Source organism: Equus przewalskii, chromosome 5 (assembly GCF_037783145.1).
Source record: "Equus przewalskii isolate Varuska chromosome 5, EquPr2, whole genome shotgun sequence".
Lineage (NCBI taxonomy): Eukaryota > Metazoa > Chordata > Mammalia > Perissodactyla > Equidae > Equus > Equus przewalskii.
Window position 1 is genome coordinate 35,708,855 of NC_091835.1, and position 22,272 is coordinate 35,731,126.

The window sequence follows — 22,272 nt, forward strand, 5'->3', positions numbered from 1 at the left end:
CTACAAGTATGAGGAAGGAAAGTCAGCCATGATTCCATCACAGAGAGGAAACCATTGTTAAGATGATAGATTATGTTCCAGTCTTTTTCTTTTTACAAAGTCGGGATCAAATTGTTTTGTAACCTCATATTTATACCTAATATTACAAAACGAGTCTTCTTCCACCTTGTTAAAAACTGCAGAATGATTCTGATGTTGCTGAAGATGATTTTTGGAATCCCTTTTTAGAATTGCTTTCAAAGCCAATTTATGAGAGGCATGTATTTTTGTTGCTTTTTAGATACACTTTTCCTTTGGCCCAGTTCCGTGTTACCCAACTTTGTCATCCACTTTTGTCCGAGTTGGCTCTGGATAGCATTTTAAGTTTTTACACGTAAAACCCACTCTCAAAGGGCGCAGGTTTGTCACTTTTGGAAAAAAGTCAAAAGGTATTTCACAGGCTCCGAAGGCAATTCCCTAAGGAGTTCCAAGAATGCTTTCTTGGAAGAAGTTCATGGTCAGCAAACGCTCCCCTGAAAGCACAGCCCTCACTCAACACATGTAATAATAAGAAGAGCGGACACATCAGTGTGTGCTGGGCACCACGCTCATTGGCCTTTACACATATTAACTCATTTAGTCATGACAAACAAGAAATGAAATAGGTACTAGAATTATCCCCTGCGAAGGCAAGGAAGTAGACGCCCAGAAAGGTTATGTACTTTATCCAGGATCACACAGCTAGAAAGTGGTGGAGCCAGCATTCCAGACCCTGTGTACTAACATTGCCCTCCGTGCCCTCTCTGTTTATGTTTGATGCTTTTTTTTTCAGTCTGATTACTTTATAGTTGAACCTAATTTGGGGGAGCTCCCGAGGGCTTCTTTGACTCGGGCTAGCTCCCTGGTGCCCCTGATTTAGTCTGGTGTCCTCTCCTTGGCATTGGCTGCCAGCTTGTGTTTCCTTTTCTCCGGGATGGCTCCCTTCTTCCTTACTCTCTTTGAAAACAACTAGAGAGGCCTTTTTGAGTGTTTCACTGTGATTCACTTGGCAGTAGTGAGGAGGGAGTCTAAGGCATAACCAAGTTGCATACCGTCTTTAGAGACGGCTGAGAAAACTAATAGTTTTTGTTTTTGTTAGATAGACCTTTGGGGTCAGCTCTTTTTTTCCTCATGATTCCCTAGCTCTTTCTCCAGTTCTTTCCCTGGGAATCAACCCGCTCAGCCTTGTCTGGCTGGACACTGGGTCCTGCTACTCAGGTTAGGCTCGAGGTAGACATGGGTTGGCATTGCTGCTGGACCTGGTGAGATTCTCAGTCCTTGCTTTTTTTTTGGTATGAGGCCCCATGGGAGAATCCCTGTTCTAACTAGTCCAGAGCTTCCTCCCTTGAGCACCCAGCTGCCCTGCACTCACTGGCCTGGCATTTCACACCCCTTGTCCCTTGCAGTTGCCTGGGGGTGCCCTGGGGTTTGTGAGTGCTGCCCTTGTCTCACGTCCCCAGAGTGAACACCACCTCCCCAGCCGCTGTTCTGAGCTGATGTCCAAGCCAACCAAGCTTGCTCTGAGATTCCAATTGAGAGCAGCAGCCTGCCTTTGCTTTTGCCCTCATTTTGGCCTGAGTAGGGTGTGGAGTTGATAGTTCACCTAAGGGCATTGGTGATTGACATCTCTTAAGCTTACCAGGAGATCCACTTGATAAAAACTGTTCCATATGCCTTTTCTGACTCTCAAGGTGTTCCTTCCCCTTCTCCTCCCAACCCTAAGAGTGGTGTTACAGGATTATGGCTTTGCAATTTCAAATTACTCTAACCATGCAGTAGCAGTAAGAGATTTAATGCCCTCCAATGAGATAGGAGGTTCATTTCTCTGAAGCTCCTAAGCACACCAGACAGAGAGCAGTGTGAATTGGGGCAGCCAGGGAAGGTTTTGGGGCTCATGTAGAGTTTGAGCTTGGATCTTGAAGGGTAGAAGGGATTTTGGATGAGCATGAGAGGGAATGAGAATTTGAAAATTGGGGGTGGGTGGTTGGTTTGGGGTGTTTACGGTTAGGGAGAATGAAGTTATCTGAGAAGGGTGAGCTGAGATGATGAAGACAATATTTATCCAGTCATCCCAAACTTTGATGCACATCAGAATCACTGGGGCAGCTGTAAAGACACTTGGTGCCTAGGTTTCACCCCATACCAGTTAAATCAGGCTGTCTGGGGGTGGGAGCCAGGCCTAAGTGGTTTCTAAGGATCCTCAGGTGATTCCAGTGTGCAGCAAAGTTTGGGAACCATTTCCCTACTTTGTCTCCTACAAGTATCCAAGGCTTTGCAGAAAGACCTACAACGAAGTAGGATGAAAATAGACAATGAGTTAGGAAGTGAGGAGGAAGGGACAATGATGAAAGAAGAATAAGAGGAAGCCAGGGAACAAAGTCAGTTCACAAAATACATCCCAGGAGATGCTGTGCAGTTGCTAGAGTGGACCCACCCTTTGACTCTGAGCTAAGGCGTTATGAAAGGCATATGATAGGGGCCAACCAGTATTTCAAGAGAAGCCCTGGGCCTGAGAACAGCAGGAAGTTCCCCCTGAGGCTCTTCACAGAGAGGTGCCATGCAGGGCTGTGGGCAGGGCTTTCCACAGTGTCTTCACAATCACATGAATCAGGAGTTCCCGTGGGCCATTTGCTAAACCCCAGTCATGGTGGCTCCGGAGGTCATTCAAGGCCAGAATTAGCTGCTCGGCTCTAATGCAGCAAGAAAGGTTGATTGTACTTAAACTCTTGATTTTTGTCTGTAGCTAATTTAAAAATCCTGCCATCTCCCTGGCCTCCTGGCTCATTTTAAACTGATTAACCATACTTGTTTGCCTACAGAGGGAACATCTGCATTTTGTTTTTCCTGTGGTCATTTCTTATTCCTGGCAATCAACTTGTCATTTCCTCCCCGGGCCAGGGGCTCAGAGGGACACGTGCATTTGATTAAGGCACAAACCAGAACCATTGGCTTGTCATCATTGTACCTCTAGAGTAGGTTCCCCTGCTGTGGCCTCCACTCTGAGGGGGCTCTCCACTCCTTCTGGGCCCCGGGCTTAGCTGCAGGGGCCATCTGCTGGTGGGGTCACTGCCCCTGGATCTTACCCATTGACTTGGAGACTTGGGAGGGACTATTTCCTGTAGATGGGCAGAAAGGGCAACTCTCTTGCCCTCTTCCCTCCTCCCCGCATGCCAAGGCAGTTGAGAAATGCTGATCCAGCAGGCCCATCTCTTCCCTGGAGCCGGTGCCCAGGGAGCCTGCCTGCCCTGTTCAGCAGAGTTGGCAATCATTGGCAAGTGGCTCCAAGTGGGCTATAAGTCAGATCAGGTTGGAGACCAACTTGGCAGAGAGCCCTCAGGCAGTCTCAGGGAGGTGTGGGGCTAGTGTACTTGCTCAGGCAGGGCATTCTCCACATACCTGGTTGGCCCCGGAGTGTATGGCAGGTGTGTGTGCTGGCTGCTGGAGAGGAGGGGTATGCAGCAAGGTGTGGAGGCTCCCATGCTATGTTCTTCTCTACATTCTGCTCTGTCTCTTGAAGTGTGAGTCTTAGAGGCTGTGGGTAAATTCGGGATTGGGAGATATATGTGGGCTGGAACATGATGTGTATGCGTGTGGGACATGTGTAGTTGTAATAGTCTCTCAGCAACGAGGCGGCCCAGGGTCTGGGCCTCACAGTGGGTGGGTGCATTGCTGTGTGTGCCAACAGTGGTGAGGGCTGTGCACCCATGTGGGGTGTAGTGACCCAGCTGCCTGTGAGGGCCCTGGGCCTGGGGGCGCCTGTGTGGGGTCTCTACCTCCGCCTGCTGTCCCTGGGGCTCTGGGCTCTCGTCCTGCTTCTCCGAGTGCTATATGTGTGTGTGCAGAAGGTGGGCAGGGCTGTGCTCATGGCTGCTTGCTCTGTGGCCCTCGCAGCCCACATCTGTGGTATGTACGTCTTCCTTCAGGGGATTGCCTGGTCTGCCCAGCTGGCAGGGAGCTGGGTGACGCTGCACATATGGCTCTGCTGTGCCTTGCTGGAGACCCTCAGACGCATCCCTTTGATCCTGCTCTGTGAGCGGGCTGCTAGGTGGCTGATGCAGGCAGGTGTGCAGGCTGGCAGAGGCCTGGCACGGGTGCAGGGTATGGCAACCGTTTTCCAGCTGTGTGCCCATATGTTTTTCCTGGCCATGTTCCTGTGCATGCACACCTGCTTTGCCACCCTCAGCTCTAAGGTCCGAGTGAGAGTGCACATGCCCTCCTGGGTCTCACTGCCCTTCAGGGTCTGTGTCCCCCTGAACCTGGGCACCAGAGTGAGGCTGCAGGGCCGGAGGCGTGACAGGGCCATGGAGGAGGTGGGTATACGTCGGGGGGAGATTTGGGAGGAGCAGATGCCCCAGACGTCCAGGAGCCCCAAGCCCTCAAGGAGAAGAGAGGTGTCACTGAGCAGGAAAGAGCTCAGTCGAGGTGGGTAAATGAAGGTGCTCCTCCTTGCCCCTTGGACCTGTCCCCCAGCCTTGCGTGCCAGCACCGTCTTCTGGAAGCCAGGCCCGGCCGCTTCTCCTCTTAGGATGCAGGAGGAAGGAATGTCCTCCTGCACCATCAAGCCCGTGTGGCTGCCTCTCTCCTTTCCTCACTGGGCACGGGGCTCTCCTTCCTAGGCTGAGTGGTCCCTGGGGAAGGCACAGGCAGAATGACATGGGCAGGTTCTGACCCTTGCCCTCTGTCCCCTGAGAACAGGGCTGCTCACAGCAGCATTGTGCTGGGAGCCCTTCTCCTCCCACTGCCCATCTCCCTTTGCCTACCTCCCTCCCTCTGTCACTCTGTCCCTTTGGCCCTAGCAGCAACCCTTTTCCTGTCCCCTTCCCTCCTGGTCTCCTTCCTTTCCCTGTGGGGCTCTGTTTCTCTTCCAGCTTCTACAGGGTAGTCCCCACTTCTGGGCCAACCTGGATCCTATCTTCTCCTACTTGGGGACTCCCTTTGCCCAGGCTCCCCTCCCCTGCTCGTCCCTGTGTGAGTCCCCTCAGGTGTGCTTGGTGGATGTCTCCCCACCGCATGCTCTCCCCACAGTGGTCCCGAGTGCAGCGACTCTCATCATTGTGGTGTGTGTGGGCTTCCTGGTGCTCATGGTCATCCTGGGCCTCGTGCGCATCCATTCCCTTCACCGCCGTGTCTCGGGGGCTGGAGGGCCCCCAGGGGCCTCCAGTGACCCCAAGGACCCTGACCTCTTCTGGGATGACTCAGCTCTCACCATCATTGTGAACCCCATGGAGGTGAGTGGCCCTGGGGAGTGGGGGGGTCTACAGAGTCAAGATTCCACTGGAGCAAACACAGCAGATTCCTAATGAGCGCCAGGCCCTGGGCACAAAGCCCTAGGCAGAGCTCCCGGGAGCAGGAGGGAGGAAGGTTTGTGGGCGGGAGGTAGGGAGAAGAATAAGGGGACTGAGGGAGGTGTGGCCCCCCAAGGAGAGGCTCCAGGGTGTGAGCAGGCCTCTGAGCCCTTCCCCTTTCTGCTCCCCCTTCTCCAGTCCTACCAGAATCGGCAGGCCCATGTGGCAGGGGCTGCTGGTGGCCAGCAGGAGGACGAGGACAGCAGTGACTCAGAGGCAGCCGACTCTCCCAGCAGTGATGAGAGACGCATCATCGAGACCCCTCCACACCGCTACTAAGGCCTACATCCCTCCTCAAACAGAGAGAGAATTCTGCCCTGATGAGACAGAGACACCCCCCCGACGAGAGGGAAGGACATTCTGAAGCAGAGAGACCAAGAGAGAGAGAGCTCTTCAGAATGAGTCACCCTTTAATCTTGAAATCCCTGTGGGGCCCACTGGAGTCTCCCCACCCCTCGTCCTCCCCCCGATCCCACCTCCCTCCCTGGCCTCTGACTCTTCTTCCTGTGGTGTGGGAGACTGTGCCTCCCTTTTCTGCCCCCAACAGCAGCCCCCCTTTAGCTCACCCGTGTCTCCGTCTCTCCCCCCACTAGCCATGCGCTGTGTTGGGGGGTGTCAGTAGCAATGGCGGGGCCAGGGGTGGATTGAAGGAAACCCTGTGCTCTGCCCTTCCCTACTCTCCTGTCTGCGGAGGCCTTTCTCTCCCCGGCTTCCCGGGCTGGGCCTTCCCTGCCTCTCTTGTGATCCCCGCACCTCTCTTTCCATTTCACTCTGGGGATCCCTGCTCCTTCACCTTGCCCACTTCCTTCCTTTTCTGTCCTCTTTCCCTCTTATCTTTGCCTGAGGTCCTACAGCCCCTGCCCCTTCCTACATGACCTGGTTGTGGCTAGGTTGAGGGGATGGGAGAGGGAATGGGGTCCTGGGTGTATTATATATAATGTATATTTTTTCATGTTGTCATGTGAGCGCAGCCCCTGTGTTCTGTGTGCAGCTCACAGCCTCGTGTGTGCGTGTGGCATCGTCATGTCCTGGGGTTGGGGTAGGGAATGGGTGTGGTGAGGGAGGGGACACACCCTGGGGTTTTCAAATAAAACAAGCAGAAAAAGCTTCCTGAGCTGCCTCCTGCCTGCCTTATCTGGTGTGGGTGCTGTGTGGGTGGCAGGCTCTTGAGTCTCAGGGCCTATTCGGGTCTCTGAGCAGGGCGGAAGTGAGGGGGCAGGGCTGGGTGTCCTGGGTGCCGTCACCAGGTAAGTCCACAGAACGCCAGGCCACTGGGAAAGTAAGTTGGGGCAGATGGTGCCCACTGCCTTCTTCCCCCAGCACCCGCTGGAGAAGTATAGACAATTTGGGGAATGCCGCAGACACCTGGGCTTTGTTGGGGCTTCTCTCCACCCCTCCCCATCTCTTAGAACAGTCTACCTGGAGTACATGGGTCCCCAGCCCGGGAGTCCAGACGGGGAGGGCAGGCAATCCTGCTGTTTGTAACAAGAGAGAATGGGCTCTGAGACGTGCTCCCAGGGAGTGAGAGGCAGGAACCCGATGGGGTTATTCAGAAGAGAGAACTGTGGTGGGAGTATCCTTCCTGTGCTGTCCCTGCCTCAGGAAATACCGGGGATCCAAGTCTTGATTTTTGTGTGGAATGAGGGGGTCCGAGGATCAGTGATGTTCTCCCTGGTTCTCTGGCTCTCCGTAACACAGATGGGGTGGAGGTGGAGCTCACTGGCCCACTGCATGCTCCATCCAGTGACCCTTCTTTCTTCTGCCGGGTGCCCCAGCCGTACCCATGGCTTCAGCTACAGCTGTGGGTTGATGCCTCCACGTTTCTGTCTCCCCCAAGACCTGTTTCCTGAACCCTGTCTACAGCTACCTGTTGGCCTCTGCACTCGGGCATCCTGGCCTCACACTCAACCTTTGCCGGAGTTTTCCCTGTTCTGTTCCCTATCCCTTTGCCTTTTGCCCAGTCTCCTAAGCTAGAAACCTGGGAGTCCGTCTAGATCCCTCCCTCTCCCTTAACCTCATGTCCAAATGGGGACTAAACCCTGTCATTTTTACCCATTTTTATGTTTTAAAATCTCTCAAATGTCTTTTTTTTTTTTTTTTTAAAGATTTTACTTTTCCTTTTTCTCCCAAAGCCCCCCGGTACACAGTTGTGTATTTTTAGTTGTGGGTCCTTCTAGTTGTGGCATGTGGGATGCCGCCTCAGCGTGGCCTGATGAACGGTGCCATGTCCATGCCCAGGATTCAAACTGGTGAAACCCTGGGCCGCCAAAGCAGAGCGCGTGAACTTAACCTCTCGGCCATGGGGCCGGCCCCCTCAAATGACTTTTTCTTCCTCTCCCTCGTATTGCTGCTGCTGCCTGGATTCATGCCCTCTGCAATATGCCTGGCCCGTTGCAGGGACCTCCTATCTGCTCTCCTTGCCTCCGATGTCTTACTCTGCTCCAGCCCAGCTCTGGGGCTGAGGGGCCTTTCTGAAGTGCGCCTCTGGTTAGCCACTCTCCTCTTTAGAACTTTGCCTACCTCCCTGTCACCGCCAGGGTCAAGTCCCGACGCCTCGGGAGGTCCCTTAACCCAGGGCGGTCAGGCCTCACCTCCCTCCCTCTCTGGCCCCCTCTCTGCTCGTCACACAAAGCACTAGTACCTCCTCAAACTCGCCCTGCTCTTTGTTGCCTCTGTGTCTTTGCACGTGCTGTTACCTCTGCCTAGTGTGTCCTTTCCCGTTTGTGTGCTTTGCAGTCTTCTACGTATCACTGAAGACCCAGTTCCAATGTTGCCTCTTCCAGGAAGTCTTCTGCGCTCTGTCACCCATGTTTACACTTCCATCACAGTACTTCCTACTAGACCGTGGTACTTGTCTGCCTCCACCACCAGATTTGCTGTGTCCTCAGCAACTCACATAGGTCCTGGCACATGGTAGGGGCTCTGTAAATGGTGAGTGAGGCGACGTGTGCCTCTCACACCGAGAGACGACTTATGGGTAGGAGGGGAGAGGAGAGCTGCTCTGGTGGCCCACTGGCCTGGGTGGTCAGTGCACAGAGGACAGAGGTGGCTGAGCAGGGCCTGCCTGGATGCCATGCTGACGTTTCCATGTCTGTGGCAATACCATGTGGGAGGCAGCCCTCCCTGTTCAACCTGGGTACTTCAGTGGCTCAGGGTGATGTCTCAATAGGTAGAGACTTCAGACATTGGAAAGCCTTAGCTCTCAGAGGGGGATGAGAGTTTCTGGTTTATGGTCTTGAATTTCAGTGAGTTCATCCCTCTCTCTTCCCTTTTGCCGTCCCTTCTAGTCCTTACCCCCTCCTGGTCTCAGAGACCACAGCTTCCCATGCAAAAGAGCGGAAGCCAAGGGGATCCCATTATTTCTGTTTGTCCTTGGAGCTCCCTACACTGTGGCTGAGACTCAGGAGTCAGGGTCTTTTTTCACCTCCAGTTCAAGCCCCAGCTCCAGAGAGCAAGTGGGGGAGAGGGCAAGCTTGCTGTGAACTCTATCCCCACCCCCTTGATGTACACACATCTGCAGACTGCCAAATGGCAACATAAAGTCTTTCTCTTGGCATCTGCCCAGCCTTGGCCTGACTCTCGGCCTTCCTGGGTCATCTGTCTCTGGGACCAAGCAGGGGTTTCTTCTGAAATGCACCATTCTACATCAGTTTCCTGGAGACTCCAGAATCAGAACCACTGGCCACTGATTATCTTATAGGTGTAAACTTTCCTGTCCCTCCTCTTCACTCTCAGCGTCTGACACCCCAGATCCCAGTCCCTAGTTACCACCATCTCCTTATATGACAGTTGGGCAGGTAGACGTGTCATGGTGGAGTGGGGGTATAAGTAGGAGTCTGGAAGCTTGGAGAAGACCTTGAATTCCTTGTGCTACCGCATGTGCCCAACTACTGCTCTTGCTTGTTGGCCCACTCTCCCTCCCTCAATCTCTTTGTCTCTGCCTCTTTATTTACCTCTCCCTCCCTCTCCTTCTCTCTCTCTCTCTCTCTCTCTCACACACACACACACAGAGGAGATAGAAATCAGGAGTGAGGCAAGATGCCAACCCCAGTCATGCAGAGAAAGGGCAGCAGGCAGGAGTGCAAGTGGGTTTTATGTTGTTACTCAAGATCTCCTGGAAGGATGTTCCCTAACCTCCTTCACAGAAGCTGGCAAAGCCTCAGGATGTCAGGCCTTGGGCAGGGTTTCCAATTTACCTGTTTCCATTTAATTTGAAATGGCAAACACGTCTCTTTTCGGCCTAACACCGATCTTTCTTTCTGTACTAGATGGCTGTTATCCTCTTAAGTCCACCCTTCACAGTGAAAATTAATTAGCTTCCTGAAAGGTGTGTGAGGAAAATATCCGCCCTTGGGAAAAGCCATGCTGGAGAGGCAGATATGGTAGCCACCAGTTCAAGAACAAAGTGTGTTCTTCTGTCACCAGACCAGAAACCTGAAAACTCACCTCTGTGCCTTCTGCACAGGTGGACACACATACACCAGTGGCATGCAACGGCAGCATGCTCTGCCTTCTTCACGAGTCTCTATTCCGCCCTGCCACCTTCAGGCTGATGCACCAATCAGCGAGGATTCTGAAACCTCCATTTCCCCTCCCACCAGCCTCCACCCTGGGGGCTTTGTTGGGGTAGGTCAAGAATGACAAACATCCTCCTGGTTTTCTAGGAGTTACGGAGGATCTCATATTCCCTTCAGATTTTAATCTCCATGTTGAGGGCTCCAGAAAGTTTGTCTCCTGGACCCCCCAGGCTTATCACAACTCAGGGCTCCTCTGGACTGTGTGTCGATCTGGTGAATCCCTCAGACCCTGGGATGTTTATAAGCATGAGGTTGAGTTTGCATCCACTGTGTTCCTCTGTGCACTGTGGGTGCAGGTTTCCTGGATGCCACCTCCCTGGGAATCCTCTCCTCACCCAGCTTCCTGCTGAGGGCTCACAGTGAGCTCCCTCCTGGGAGGGAGGAAGAGCAGGAGGAAGGGAGATAGGTTCAGAGGGAGATGGGTGAGCCCCTGGCGGGTGGGCGCATCTGACAGACAGAGAGGAGGAGCTGGCATGCTTATTTTCACAGCGCTGGTGTCACTGCATCTCTTGTGGCACCATGCTGTCGCTCCCTTAAAATACCCCTGTCTTACAGGAAAAGGACAGATGAGGGTTTAAATTTAGAGACTGTGGGTAGGAGGGGGGATAGGGACTCTGGGATGTGGTGGAGCTGGCTTTGTCAGAAAAGGCGTAGGAAACCCACGATGCCTGGGTGAAGATTCTGATCCATGAGGATAAGGGAACGCCTGCCCAAACGTCCAGTCTCAAAGGCCTGACCCGAATTTCTCAAGTCCTCACCCCAGCTCTACAGCCCTCTCCCACCACTCCCCACCTCAGATGTGGTCTTTTTCCCTTAAGCACATGTACATTGGGATTATGCTGCCCTTTGTCAATAGGCTGCAGGGTGGCTGGCTCTGCGGAGAAGAGGCTGTTACGGGCAAAAGCAACATTTGAGAAAACCTCTGATTTTTAGTTAGGCCACTGGAGGGCCTTTATTCCTTTATTCCGTGGCACTGCAGAGAGGGCAAAGTCCAAAAGGCAGGAGGCAGTGAAGAGAGATGACAGCTGGGCAAAGCCCCAGGGTACCAGGGACTTAGTAGGGCACCACTTACCAAGGTGGACTTAGGCTGCTCATGCTACCTTGTCCCCTGAAAGTTTAGCAGCCCCCTCACAGGCCATTGGCCAGTGACCCTCTACCTCAGGGCCCTACTCTTGATATGCCACCGTGTCACTATGAGGAAATCCTAAAGCACCTAAAGCGGGGCACCTCTTGTTGGGTGAGGTGGTGGGGAGGAGGGAATGAGGAAGGCTTTGCTGTCCGCTCTGTCTGCGTTCAGATCCCAGCAACTTAGTGTTTGGTCTTGGTCTTTAACTTCTCTAAGCTTTGGTTCCTCACCTCAAAAGGGGAAATGCTGACTCAAAGCGTTGAGTGAGGCTACTTTGTCTGAAGTAGATCAGAGTCGGCATATTACATGTTAGCTATCATTAGCATTATTGGGAGATGGACAAAACCATTCCTAGCCCCAGTGACAATGGGGTCTTTAAAAGCATGAAATCTTGGGGATGGCAGGATCCCTGAAGTTCCTTCCATCCAAAGCCCAGGCAGCACAGGTCTGTGGTTTTGAACATATGCTTTGGAGTGAGACACACCTGGGGCTGTTTTCACCTTAGCAGCTGACAGAAGCTTATTCTGGCTAATGCCCCTGGGAGAGTGACTATTTTATGGTTGCCAGGCTGATCCAAACAGGCACAAGGTTGTTTTTAATAGATGGGGGCTTTAGCAACAGGAGCTGCCCAGGTCTTAGTAAGCAAGAGCTCACAGGCTTTTGGGTGCTGACTTATGCGTCTGATCTTAAGCTGGATGGGGAAGATGACCTGGTACCGCCATCAAGGCAAAAATAGAGACTTGTTCACCAAATAGATGGTCTTTTGGTCTCACCTCAAAATGGACAGAACCTTGGCTATAAAGGATTTTTAGGTAAGGCATTGGTGGATAGAATAACTTCTTGCTCTGTTGTGTTTTTCAGCCAGGTTTTCATGCTGAGCCTCGAACCTCAAAAGGAGCTAAATTCCACTCTTGAGCATGTGTGTATGAACTTTGCAAAGGCCCAAGAAAGAAGGCCATGGCTGGTCAGCTTCCTACTGTCATTGTGTCATGGGACAAGGGAATGAAGTGTGGAGGGACCATATCTCAGCTCATTAAGCTTGTCCACAAGCTCCCGAGAGTTCCTCCAACCATCTCAAGGTGGCCCTGGAATTGTAACAATTATAATCCTTTGGTTAATTACACAGTCCCTGGCCATGAATTTGAATCTTGGAGGCCCAGACTGTGGCTTTAGCTCCCAAGGGTAGTATATTTTTTCTAACGAAGAGATCAAAAGGATTGAGGATCCCTTATTATATATGGGATATACCATTTTCTTCTAAACTAGAGAAATAACTGAACTTACTGCAAACCCAAGGGCTCAAGAAGGAAATTAAAAAGACTCATGTCTGGAATATTCTGACTCTAAGAATCATGTTTGCTCAAGGAGTCAAGGAAGGACTGCTTAAAAACAACAGCAACAACAAAACAACATTGGATTTGGTCGTACTCCTGGAACAGGAGAGGTGGAAATTGAAAGAAAAATAGAAGGCTGATTAATCTGGAGGAAGAGATAGATTTCATTGGGAGAAAGGCTTATGATCTTTGAAGACAGGCTAGACACATATGAAAGGAGCATGAGGTCACCGAGGCCAGGCCAAGCAGGTATGAAAGGGAAAAGGAGATTTATGTGGGTCTAATGACCCTTAGTTAGAGGATTAGAAAAGAGAGGCCATTGATGGGGCTAGAGAATTGGGTAAGACAAGAGAAGTACCAAGGGAATGCAGGACCTAATAAGTGAGGGAAATTTGCTGAGATCTAGGTGGGGGTGCAGCAGCAGTCCATCTACCCAAGACAGGATAAGGTGCAATGCAAAAAGAGATGCCCTGCTGATGTGAATTGTGAACTGGTCCAGCTGAAAGCCCTGCCGTGTGGTCAGCAGAGGTAACTACACCAGGAGAAAGTTCAGTGAGTTCACTGGGGAGGATTAGCTTGGCTAGCCCCAAACTCTCCTGTCCTGCTCTTTGATTTGACAACTGTTTCACCGCACAAATTTTTTGACCTAATAAGCTCAGCCTTCCTAAGATGGTCAAATTACTCTTCTGAGAAGGTTTAAAATTTAGCATAGACAAAGTCATGTTAAGTTTAAGAAAAGTTTAAAAATCTGGATGAATTTAAGTTAAATTAAGCTTTGCATTTTCAACTTGAAATGTTTGTTGATTTTAGATTTACGATTTTTAGTTGAAAGATATAAGATACTGCTCAAGCTTATTAACAGTTTTAGAACATTTAAGACAAATCAAACATCCTGACATGGTAAATCAAGTAATTAGATTCACAAGAGTTGCTTATGTTTATGCAAAAGAAGGGTTTTGCATGTAAGGATTTTAAGTCTACCTTGTCAGGCAATGGAAGTGCATGAGGATAAAAAAGCAAACATATTAAGCATATGAATAGAGCCTAAAACGGTTATGGAAATTTTACTAAGTTTGTAGATGGGACTAATTGTTAAGGAAGTTTAAATCCGTTCACGTTGAGTTAAACATCCATTAAAGAACGAGTCAAAGTAATTTTTTAAAAAAAAAATTTATAAATAGAATTTCAGGATTTATAAGTTGAATTTAAAGACTTAAGCAAAACCAGATTTTATACTTACAATTTTAATCAATTAAATATTAATTTAAAACCCAGGTAACTAGAAATGGTCTTTTCCATACACATTTGGCATTAAAAATATTCACGATGGGGGGCCAGCCCAGTGGCTTAGTGGTTAAGTTCACGTGCTCTGCTTCAGGGCCTGGAGTTCCCAGGTTCAGATCCCAGGTGTGGACCTGCACACTGCTCATTGGGCCATGCTATGGCAGTGTCCCACACACAAGGTGGGGGAAGGTTGGCACAGATGTTTGCTCAGGGCCAATCTTCCTCATACACATAAAATTCACAATGATGGGGTATTTGTGGAACTTGTATCAGCTCCACAATGTTGGATCAGAATGAGTGATGGAAAGAAATCTGAGATGGAGCAGAGATGGCTTAGAGAAGACTGGAAGTAACATGAGGGAGACGGGGTCCAGGACGCAACTGAGGTGACCCCTCAAAGCTGCAGTAGAGTCCATGATAGAACAATTGAAGATTATAAGAGTCAAACAGCTATACCAACCTCTTGATTGGAAAAGTCTCTTCAATGGAGTTTAACTTCATAGTCACTGGCATGGCTTGACACTAGTGACCAGAAGGGTGGACTATTGTAGAGATTGCCAGTTGCTCACCAAACCTTGGTCCAGCACATGATGGACGTATAGCTAAACTACATTTCCCAGCCTCCTCTGCTATTAAGGTGGCCAATGACTGAGCATTAGCCAATGGAATGTGAGCATTCTGCCACACCAAACTCTTGATTGGAGAATCTTCTCCATGGAGTTTAGTCACTGGTATAGCCTGACACTGAAATCAATATTTCCTCCATTACTCTTTTTCTCTAATTACTTCTAAATCTCTCTTGTGGGTTTGGCATAGTTACACAATCTCTCACCTGCAATTCTGAAATCCACAAAGCTCTGAAAGCCAAAAGTGGTTTTTTTTTTTTTTTGAGGAAGATTAGCCTTGAGCTAACTACTGCCAGTCCTCCTCTTTTTGTTGAGGAAGACTGGCCCTGAGCTAACATCCATGGCCATCTTCCTCTACTTTCTATGTGGAACGCCTACCACAGCATGGCGTGCCAAGAGGTGCCATGTCTGCACCTGGGATCTGAACCCGCGAACCCCAGGTTGCTGAGAAGCGGAATGTGTGCACTTAACCGCTACACCACCAGCTGGTCCCCCAAAAGTGTTTTTAATAAGTCTGATGCCACAATTCATTTCATGGCAAAACCTGCCCCCAACAGTTGAGGCTAATTATAGAGTTCATCGCAAAGTAAATTTTCATACATTTTGCAGAAAAAGTATCAATGTGCTTGATTCTAGGGTGCTGCCCCAAAGCTGGCTGGGGAAGATATGTAATTCACATATACTAGCACATGATGCATATACTGTATTACCTTATTAAAATCCCAAAAATTCTGAATACCAAAATATACGTGGCCCCAAGAGTTTAAGATAAGAGACTGTGGACCTGAAGAAATGTGGGGCTGCATTGTATAATATATTGTCCTAAATTCTGGGAAGACTATTTTGCATGGGCTAATAACTCATGAATTAGAGACCCAGGCTATTTCCGGCTGGTGCCTCTGCCATTTTCAACACAGCATTTCCAAGGTCACTACGTTTGGCTGGCTGCACCAAGCTAGAAAGAGCAAGAGTCAGAGGATGGGACACGTGGGATTTCACAGGTCAGGCCTGGAAGCAGAGCTTCTCATTACTGTATCTATCCTTGCACTGAATACCATATTGTTTTAAGTCCTGATGTCTGATGAAGTAAATGCTCTCACCTCGTTTTTCCTCACGATTATCTTAACTATGATTGGCTCCTTGCTCTATCAAGAGCATTTTAGAATCAGCCTGTTCAATAAATTAAAAGTTCTTAATGAGGATCAATATTGAGTTTGGGGAATTTCCTATAGAAGAATACTCTATTTATTTAGATTTTCTTTAATGTCTTCAAATAAAATTTTAGTTTTCTCCCTAAAAGTCTTACACATCTTCTGCTGGAATTAATTCTAGTATTTTATATTTTTTCTTGCTGTTATGTGTTACCTTTCTTTTTTTTCTACTATAGCCTTTGATTTTTGCCAGTGCATAGAAATAAAGTTGATTTTTACTTATTGATTTGTTTCCAAAACCTTATTAAGCTCTCTTATTAATTCTACTAATTTATCCGTATATCCTTTGGGGAGGTGGGAAGGGGGAAAGAGTGTACATAGACAATAAGTGCCCTGCAAATAAGAGGTTTTTTTCTTTTTGAATTCTTATGAAGTTGAATTGTTGAGTTCAAATCCTCTCTTTGCGCAATCCTACTTTCTTTGTTCTCCCACAGACGTTGATCCTGAAGGCAGTCCCAAGTAAACTTTGTGCATGCAAATTTCCATATTAGTTTGCTTCCCAAGGAACGCAACCTGCGACAAAAGAGTTATGTGAAATAGTCTCATAAATGTTTTTGAAAAAAACTTCCTTTGTTTCTATGATTATTTCTTCATTGTTATTTTTATTTTTTGTGTTAATTTTTCCCCCTTAACTAGGTTTGCTAGTGGTTTATTTTCTTAATTTTTCACAGAACTACATTTTTGATATATTTATTTGTTTTGCTATTTAATAATTTTTGACTACTTATTTTTTTTAGAGCAGTTGTAGGTTTACAGAAAATGAGCAGAAAGTACAGAGTTTACATATACCCCCTCCTCCCTCTCTCCATTTCCTGTATCATTCACATCTTGTTTTAGTGTGGTTACATTTGGTACAGTTGATGAATCAATATTGATACATTGTTATTAACTAAAGTCCATAGTTGACAGTAGGGTTCACTGTTGGTGTTGTACATTCTACGGGTTTTGACAAACGTATGATGACATATATCCATCATTACAGTATCATATAGAATAGTTTTGCTGCCCTAAAACCCCCCTGTGCTCCACATGTTCATCCCCTGTCCACTCCATCCCCCGAATCCATGGATCTTTTTACTGTCTCCACAGTTTTGCCTTTTCCAGAATGTCATATGGTTGGAGTCACACAGTATGGTACCTTTTCAGATTGGCGTCTTTCACTTAGCAATATGCATTTTAAGGTTCTTCCATGTCTTTTTGTGTCTTGATAGCTTATTTCTTTCTCTTTCCTTTTTAAACTCATTTCTTTTTATCACTGAATAATATTCCATTATATAAATTTGTCACAGTTTGTTTATCTATTCACCTACTCAGGGGCATCTTGGTTGCTTCCAAGTTTTGGCAATTATGAATAAAGCTCCTATATAAACATTCATTGGCAGGGTTTTGTGTGGATAAATGTTTTCGACTCCTTTGGGTTAATACCAAGGAGCATGATTACTGAATCTCATGGTAAGAGTTTATTTAGTTTTGTAAGAAACTTCCAAACTGTCTACAGTGTCTGGACTATGTTGCATTCCCACCAGCAGTGAATGAGAGTTCCTGTTGCTCCACAACCTCACCGGCATTTGACGTTCTCAGAATTTTAGATTTTGGCCATTCTAGCAGTTGTGTAGTGGTATCTTATTGTTGTTTTAATTTGCAATCCCCCAGTGACATATGATGTCGAGCATCTTTTCATATGCTTCTTTGCTATCTGTATATCTTCTTTGGTAAGGTGTGCAGATCTTTTGCCCATTTTTAAATTGGATTTTTTTCTTACTGCTGAGTTTCAAGAGTGCTCTGTATATTTTGGATACCAGTCCTTTATCAGATATATGTTTTGCAAATATTTTCTCTCAGTCTGTGGCTTTTATTCTCATTTTCTTGAAGTAATACTTTTTAGAATCAATGACTGTAGTAAAGGTCTCAGTGGAAGTCAGGTTGGAAGGCTGGGTGGGGGCAGCCTGGTTTAGAACGCTCCTAAGGGCAGGAAGTGTATGTGTGTGGCAGTGGTGGAGGGATAGGTAAGGTAAACCCTGTGAGAGGATTTAAAGGTAATGTAAGTATCAGGGTAAATGCCTTGTACCAGTGTAGATAATAAGGAATTAGGGAATTAGCATAGGGACTTGTGCTTAATACATACTTACTGAATTATTAAATTAAAATGTCGTATAAGACTGGCTTTTATACAGGGCATTTGACACTTGCCACATGAGAGTCACAGCTGAACATCATAGATTTTAGAGATAGAGGCCTTTTAGAGAACTGATGAGTTCCATCCCCTCAGGTTGTAAATTGGAGAATGAGGTGTCAGGCCAAAGTTACTGCAACTCACAGATGGTGAATATAACTAACTAGTGGGAAAACTGTGATTCAAATCCAGGTTTCATGCTTTTAGCTAATGCTTATTCCAAAACACAAACAGTGGTATGATTTTGCTTCAAGCATCAAACATATTTTGGAAAACTCAAGCCTATTATATTTATCCATACTTTTGCTTACTGTATTCCTTCTTCTTTCATGACGTTCCAAGAGTTTTTATTTCATCATTTCCTTTCCTCTTAAAGAACTTCCTTTAGCCATTCATTTAGGGTAGGTCTGCTGGTGACAAATTCTCTTAGTTTTCCTTCATTGGGAATGTCTTGATTTTCCCTTCATTCCTGAAGGATATTTTCATTGGGTATGGTGCAGAATAATGTCCCCTGAAAGATGTCCATGTCATAATCCCCAGAACCTGTGAATATTTTCGGCAAAGAGGAATTAAGGTTGCAGATGAATTAAGGTTGCTAATAGTTGACCCTAAAATGGGGAGATTATCCTGGATTATCCAAGTGAGTCCAATATAATGACAAAGGTCCTTATAATTGGAAGAAGGAGGCAGAAGGGAGAGAACCAGAGGGATGGCAGTGTGAGAACTTGGCCTACCTTGCTGGCTAGAGATGGAGGAAAGAGGCCATGAGCTGAAGAATGTGGGTAGCTTCTAGAATCTGGAAAACAAGGAAGTAGATTTTCCTCTAGAGCCTCAAGAAGTAATATAGCTCCACTGACACCTCAATTTTAGCCTAGTGAGACCCATTTCAGGCTTCTGACCTCTAAGATTGTAAGATAATAAATTTGTGTTGTTTTAAGCCACTAAATTTGTCATAGCAGCAAAAAAAAAAACCACTAGTATTATAGGGTTAATAGTATAGCCTAATAATATAGGATTCTGGGTTGACAGTTCTTTTCTTTGAACACTTGAAAAACATTGTGCCACTTCTTTCTGACCTCCATGGTTTTTGATGGGAAATCTGCTATAGTTTGAATTGTTTTCTCCCCTACAGGTAAGGTAAGGTATTTTTCTCTGGCTACTTTCAAGATTTTTCCTTTGTCTTTAGTTTTCAAAAGTTTAATTATGATGTACCTTGGTGTGCAGGCATACCTCAGAGATATTGTGGGTTTGACTCCAGACCACCACAATAAAGTAAGTCACACAAATTTTTTGGTTTCCCAGTGCATATAAAAGTTATGTTTAATCTATACTGTAGTCTATTAAGTGTGCAATAGCAATATGTCTAAAAAAATGTACATACCTTAATTAAAAATACTTTATTGCTAAAAAAATGCTAATCACCATCTGAACTTTCAGCAAGTCATAATCTTTTTTGCTGGTGGAGGGTCTCGTAAAAAATGCAGTATTTGCAAAGCATAATAAAGTGAAGCACAATAAAATGGGGTATGCCTATATATTCCTTTCAGATAATTCTGTTTGGGGTTTGCTTAGCTTCTTGAATCTGTAGGATTATGTCTCTCACCAAATTTGAGAAGTTTTCAGCCATTATTTCTATTAGTACTTTTCCAGCACTGCCCTCTTTCTCCTCTCCTTCTGGGACTCTGATGACACAATTGTTAGATCTTTTGTTATAGTCCCACTGATTCTGTAGGCTCTGTTCAATTTTTTTTCACTCTAATTTTTGTCAATTGTCCAGACTGGATAATTTCTAGTGTCCTATCTTCTAGTTCACTGATTTTTTTCCTCTGTCCTATGCATTCTACTGTGGAGCTCATCCACTGAGCTTTTTGTTTGGTTATTGTATTTTTCAGTTCTAAAATTTCCATTTGGTTCTTCTTGTTAGCTTCTATTTCTTTGCTGAGGCTCTCTCCATTTCATTTGTTTCAAGTGTGTTTGTAATTGCTTGTTGAAGGATATTTATTATGGCTGCCTGAAAATAATTCTGTCATCTTGTTGTTGGCATCTACTCGTTGACATTTTCATTCAGTTTGAGGTCTTTCTGGTTTTGATATGATGTGTGACTTTTTAAATTGAAACCTGGACATTTTTGCATTATGTTATAGATTCTGGATCTTATTTAAGCCTTCTGTTTTGTTTTTGTTTTGAGGAAGATTAGCCCTGAGCTAACATCTGCTGCCAATCCTCCTCTTTTTGCTGAGGAAGACTGGCCCTGAGCTAACATCTGCGCTCATCTTCCTCTACTTTATATGTGGTATGCCTGCCACAGCATGGTTTGACAAGCAGTGCATAGGTCTGCACCCGGGATCCGAACTTGCAAACCCTGGGCCACTGAAGCGGAACGTGCAAACTTAACCACTGTGCCACCAGGCTGGCCTGAGCCTTCTGTTTTAACTGGCTTTTTTTGGACACTACTCCTGCAGGGAAAGAAGGTGTACCATCTCACTACTGCCATGTGGAGGTAAGAAGTCCAGGTTCACCATTTGGCTTCTGATGACACCTGCTGGGCTGAGCAAGTGTGTTAGTTCCAGCACCCGACGTGGTCTCCATTCACACTGCAGGGGATGGAAGAGAACCTCATTACTGGCCTGTGGGGATGGACTCCCAACCTGACCTTCTCTGACACCACCCCAAGGTAGGTATGGGGGTGTCTCATTATTGGGGGGCCTCACGAGGGTGGAAGTCTAGGATCCCCTCTTGGCCTTTGCTAGTGTGGGTGCGAGTGGGGCCAAAGTTTTTTATTTGTTGTTTGGCTGGAGCAGAGTAGTTATTGTCTAGAAGTTTCTGTCTTTGTAGGCTACCCCTTTCCTGGCCTTTTGGCTAGAGAGGGCTGGATTTTATTGGAGTTTTTTATGTCTGTGCATGTTGGTGTTTCTGGGTTGCTGACCTTTCTAGCACCCATTCTTGGATATATGAGACAAAAAGAAAACCCATGAAACTCACTACTGTGTTGTTTCTTGGGTCCTGAGGTCCTTAGACTTCCTGCTTTTCTTTTCTTTTCTTTTTTTCTTTTTTGCAGAGAAGGATTCACCCTGAGATAACATCTGTTGTCAATCTTCCTCTTTTTTTCCTCCCCAAAGTGCCCTACAGTGCCTTGGTTGTATATCCTAGTTATAAGTCCTAGTTCTGTGTGGGCCACCACGACAGCATGGCAACTGAGAGATGGGTGGTGTGGTTCCATGATGGGGAAATGAACCTTGGATGCTGAAACAGTAAGTGCTGAACTTTAAACACTGGACCATCAGGGCTGGCCCTGCTTTCATTTTTCCACCTTTTAGAATCTTCTTATGTTTGTTTTACATATAATGTCCAGGGGTTTTAGTTGTATTTTAGTGGGAAGAGTAAGAAAAGTATGTCTACTGCATCTTCTTGAAAGCAGAAGTCTTCCCTCAAACAAACAAACACATCGCTTTTCTGTCTATGCTGTAGATATTTGGTGAAAAATCCTGAAAAGGGAGCAAAACTACTCATTTGGGGGAATACTCCAAAGTCAAAAACCTTGATTTCTTTTTACCTTCCTTCTTTCCATTCTTTTGGGGGAAGAGAGGATCAAAGGGTTTCTGATTGGATTTTGGCAAACGTAACATAAGTCTGAAACTTCCCCGGGTTTCTACAGTGGTAAGATTCTGCTACAAGCAGGTGTAAAGGGAGTGAGTACTACAGTCCTTGCTGCTATCTGGGGAATTCCCTGCTGTGTGTCCAGTGGATGCAGTTAGGTACTTTGTATCCAGATCTAGGTTGGCTGGATATAGCTGGTATATCTAGATCTCACTACCTGAACACTTTTAAAGCAAGGTGATATCTGTGCTGGTAAATTTAGATGGGCTGGCTTTGGGATTTGCTGCACCTCACTACACATACAGCTTTCTTCCTTTGCCAAGTTGTCTCTGCCATTGATGGCTATTGCGACTGAAAGGAGGGTGGGCAAATAATAACCAACAAATCCTTCCAAATGTACATATATGAAGACTGCGCTTGATTTGCAATTTCCAGAGCATGGCACTTCCACTATGCTGCATCTTATGTCACTGGAAAAACTAAAGAGTCAAACCAGATGAGGTGGTTCCCCATTTGCAACTCCTTCCCCAACAAAAGGAGTATAGAATTCAACACTTACAAAGTAATTTGTTTACTCAAGTGAAGTTGTGAAAGAAATTAGTTGCATCTAAATAAGACAATAAAAACTAGGGACAACTGTAACTTGTGAGTTGGATATCGTTATCAATTGAAGGAAATGGCCTTAGAGATCTGTAGCACAACAGACAGAACTCATCTTTAAAGAAGAGCTGAGAGTGTTCACTTGTGACTCAGGCAGCACTGTCTTGGGAATACAGTCATGTTGTACTGTGTAACAACATTTCAGTCGACAACGGACCACATATAGGATGGCGGTCCCATAAGACTACAATGGAGCTGTAAAATTCCTATTGCCTGGTGATGTCACAGCTGTCCTAACACCACAGTGAAAAGCATTATTCACATGTTTGTGGTGAAGCTGGTGTAAACAAACCTACTGTGCTGCCAGTTGCATAAAAGTAC

General features: G+C 46.7%; 1 protein-coding gene across 5 annotated transcripts in view; it reads left to right on the forward strand.

Annotated features, from left to right (window-relative positions):
* CLSTN3 (calsyntenin 3) overlaps positions 1–6,473 on the forward strand; it is a 33,041-nt gene extending 26,568 nt beyond the window's left edge. For all 5 annotated transcript variants that reach the window (XM_008539145.2, XM_070620617.1, XM_070620614.1 and 2 more), the window contains 2 exons: positions 5,044–5,246; positions 5,502–6,473. In XM_008539145.2, the coding sequence (XP_008537367.2) occupies positions 5,044–5,246; positions 5,502–5,642 (344 nt within the window). In that variant the 3' untranslated portion in view covers positions 5,643–6,473. The remainder of the gene's footprint in view (positions 1–5,043; positions 5,247–5,501) is intronic.
* The last annotated feature ends 15,799 nt before the right edge of the window (positions 6,474–22,272 follow it).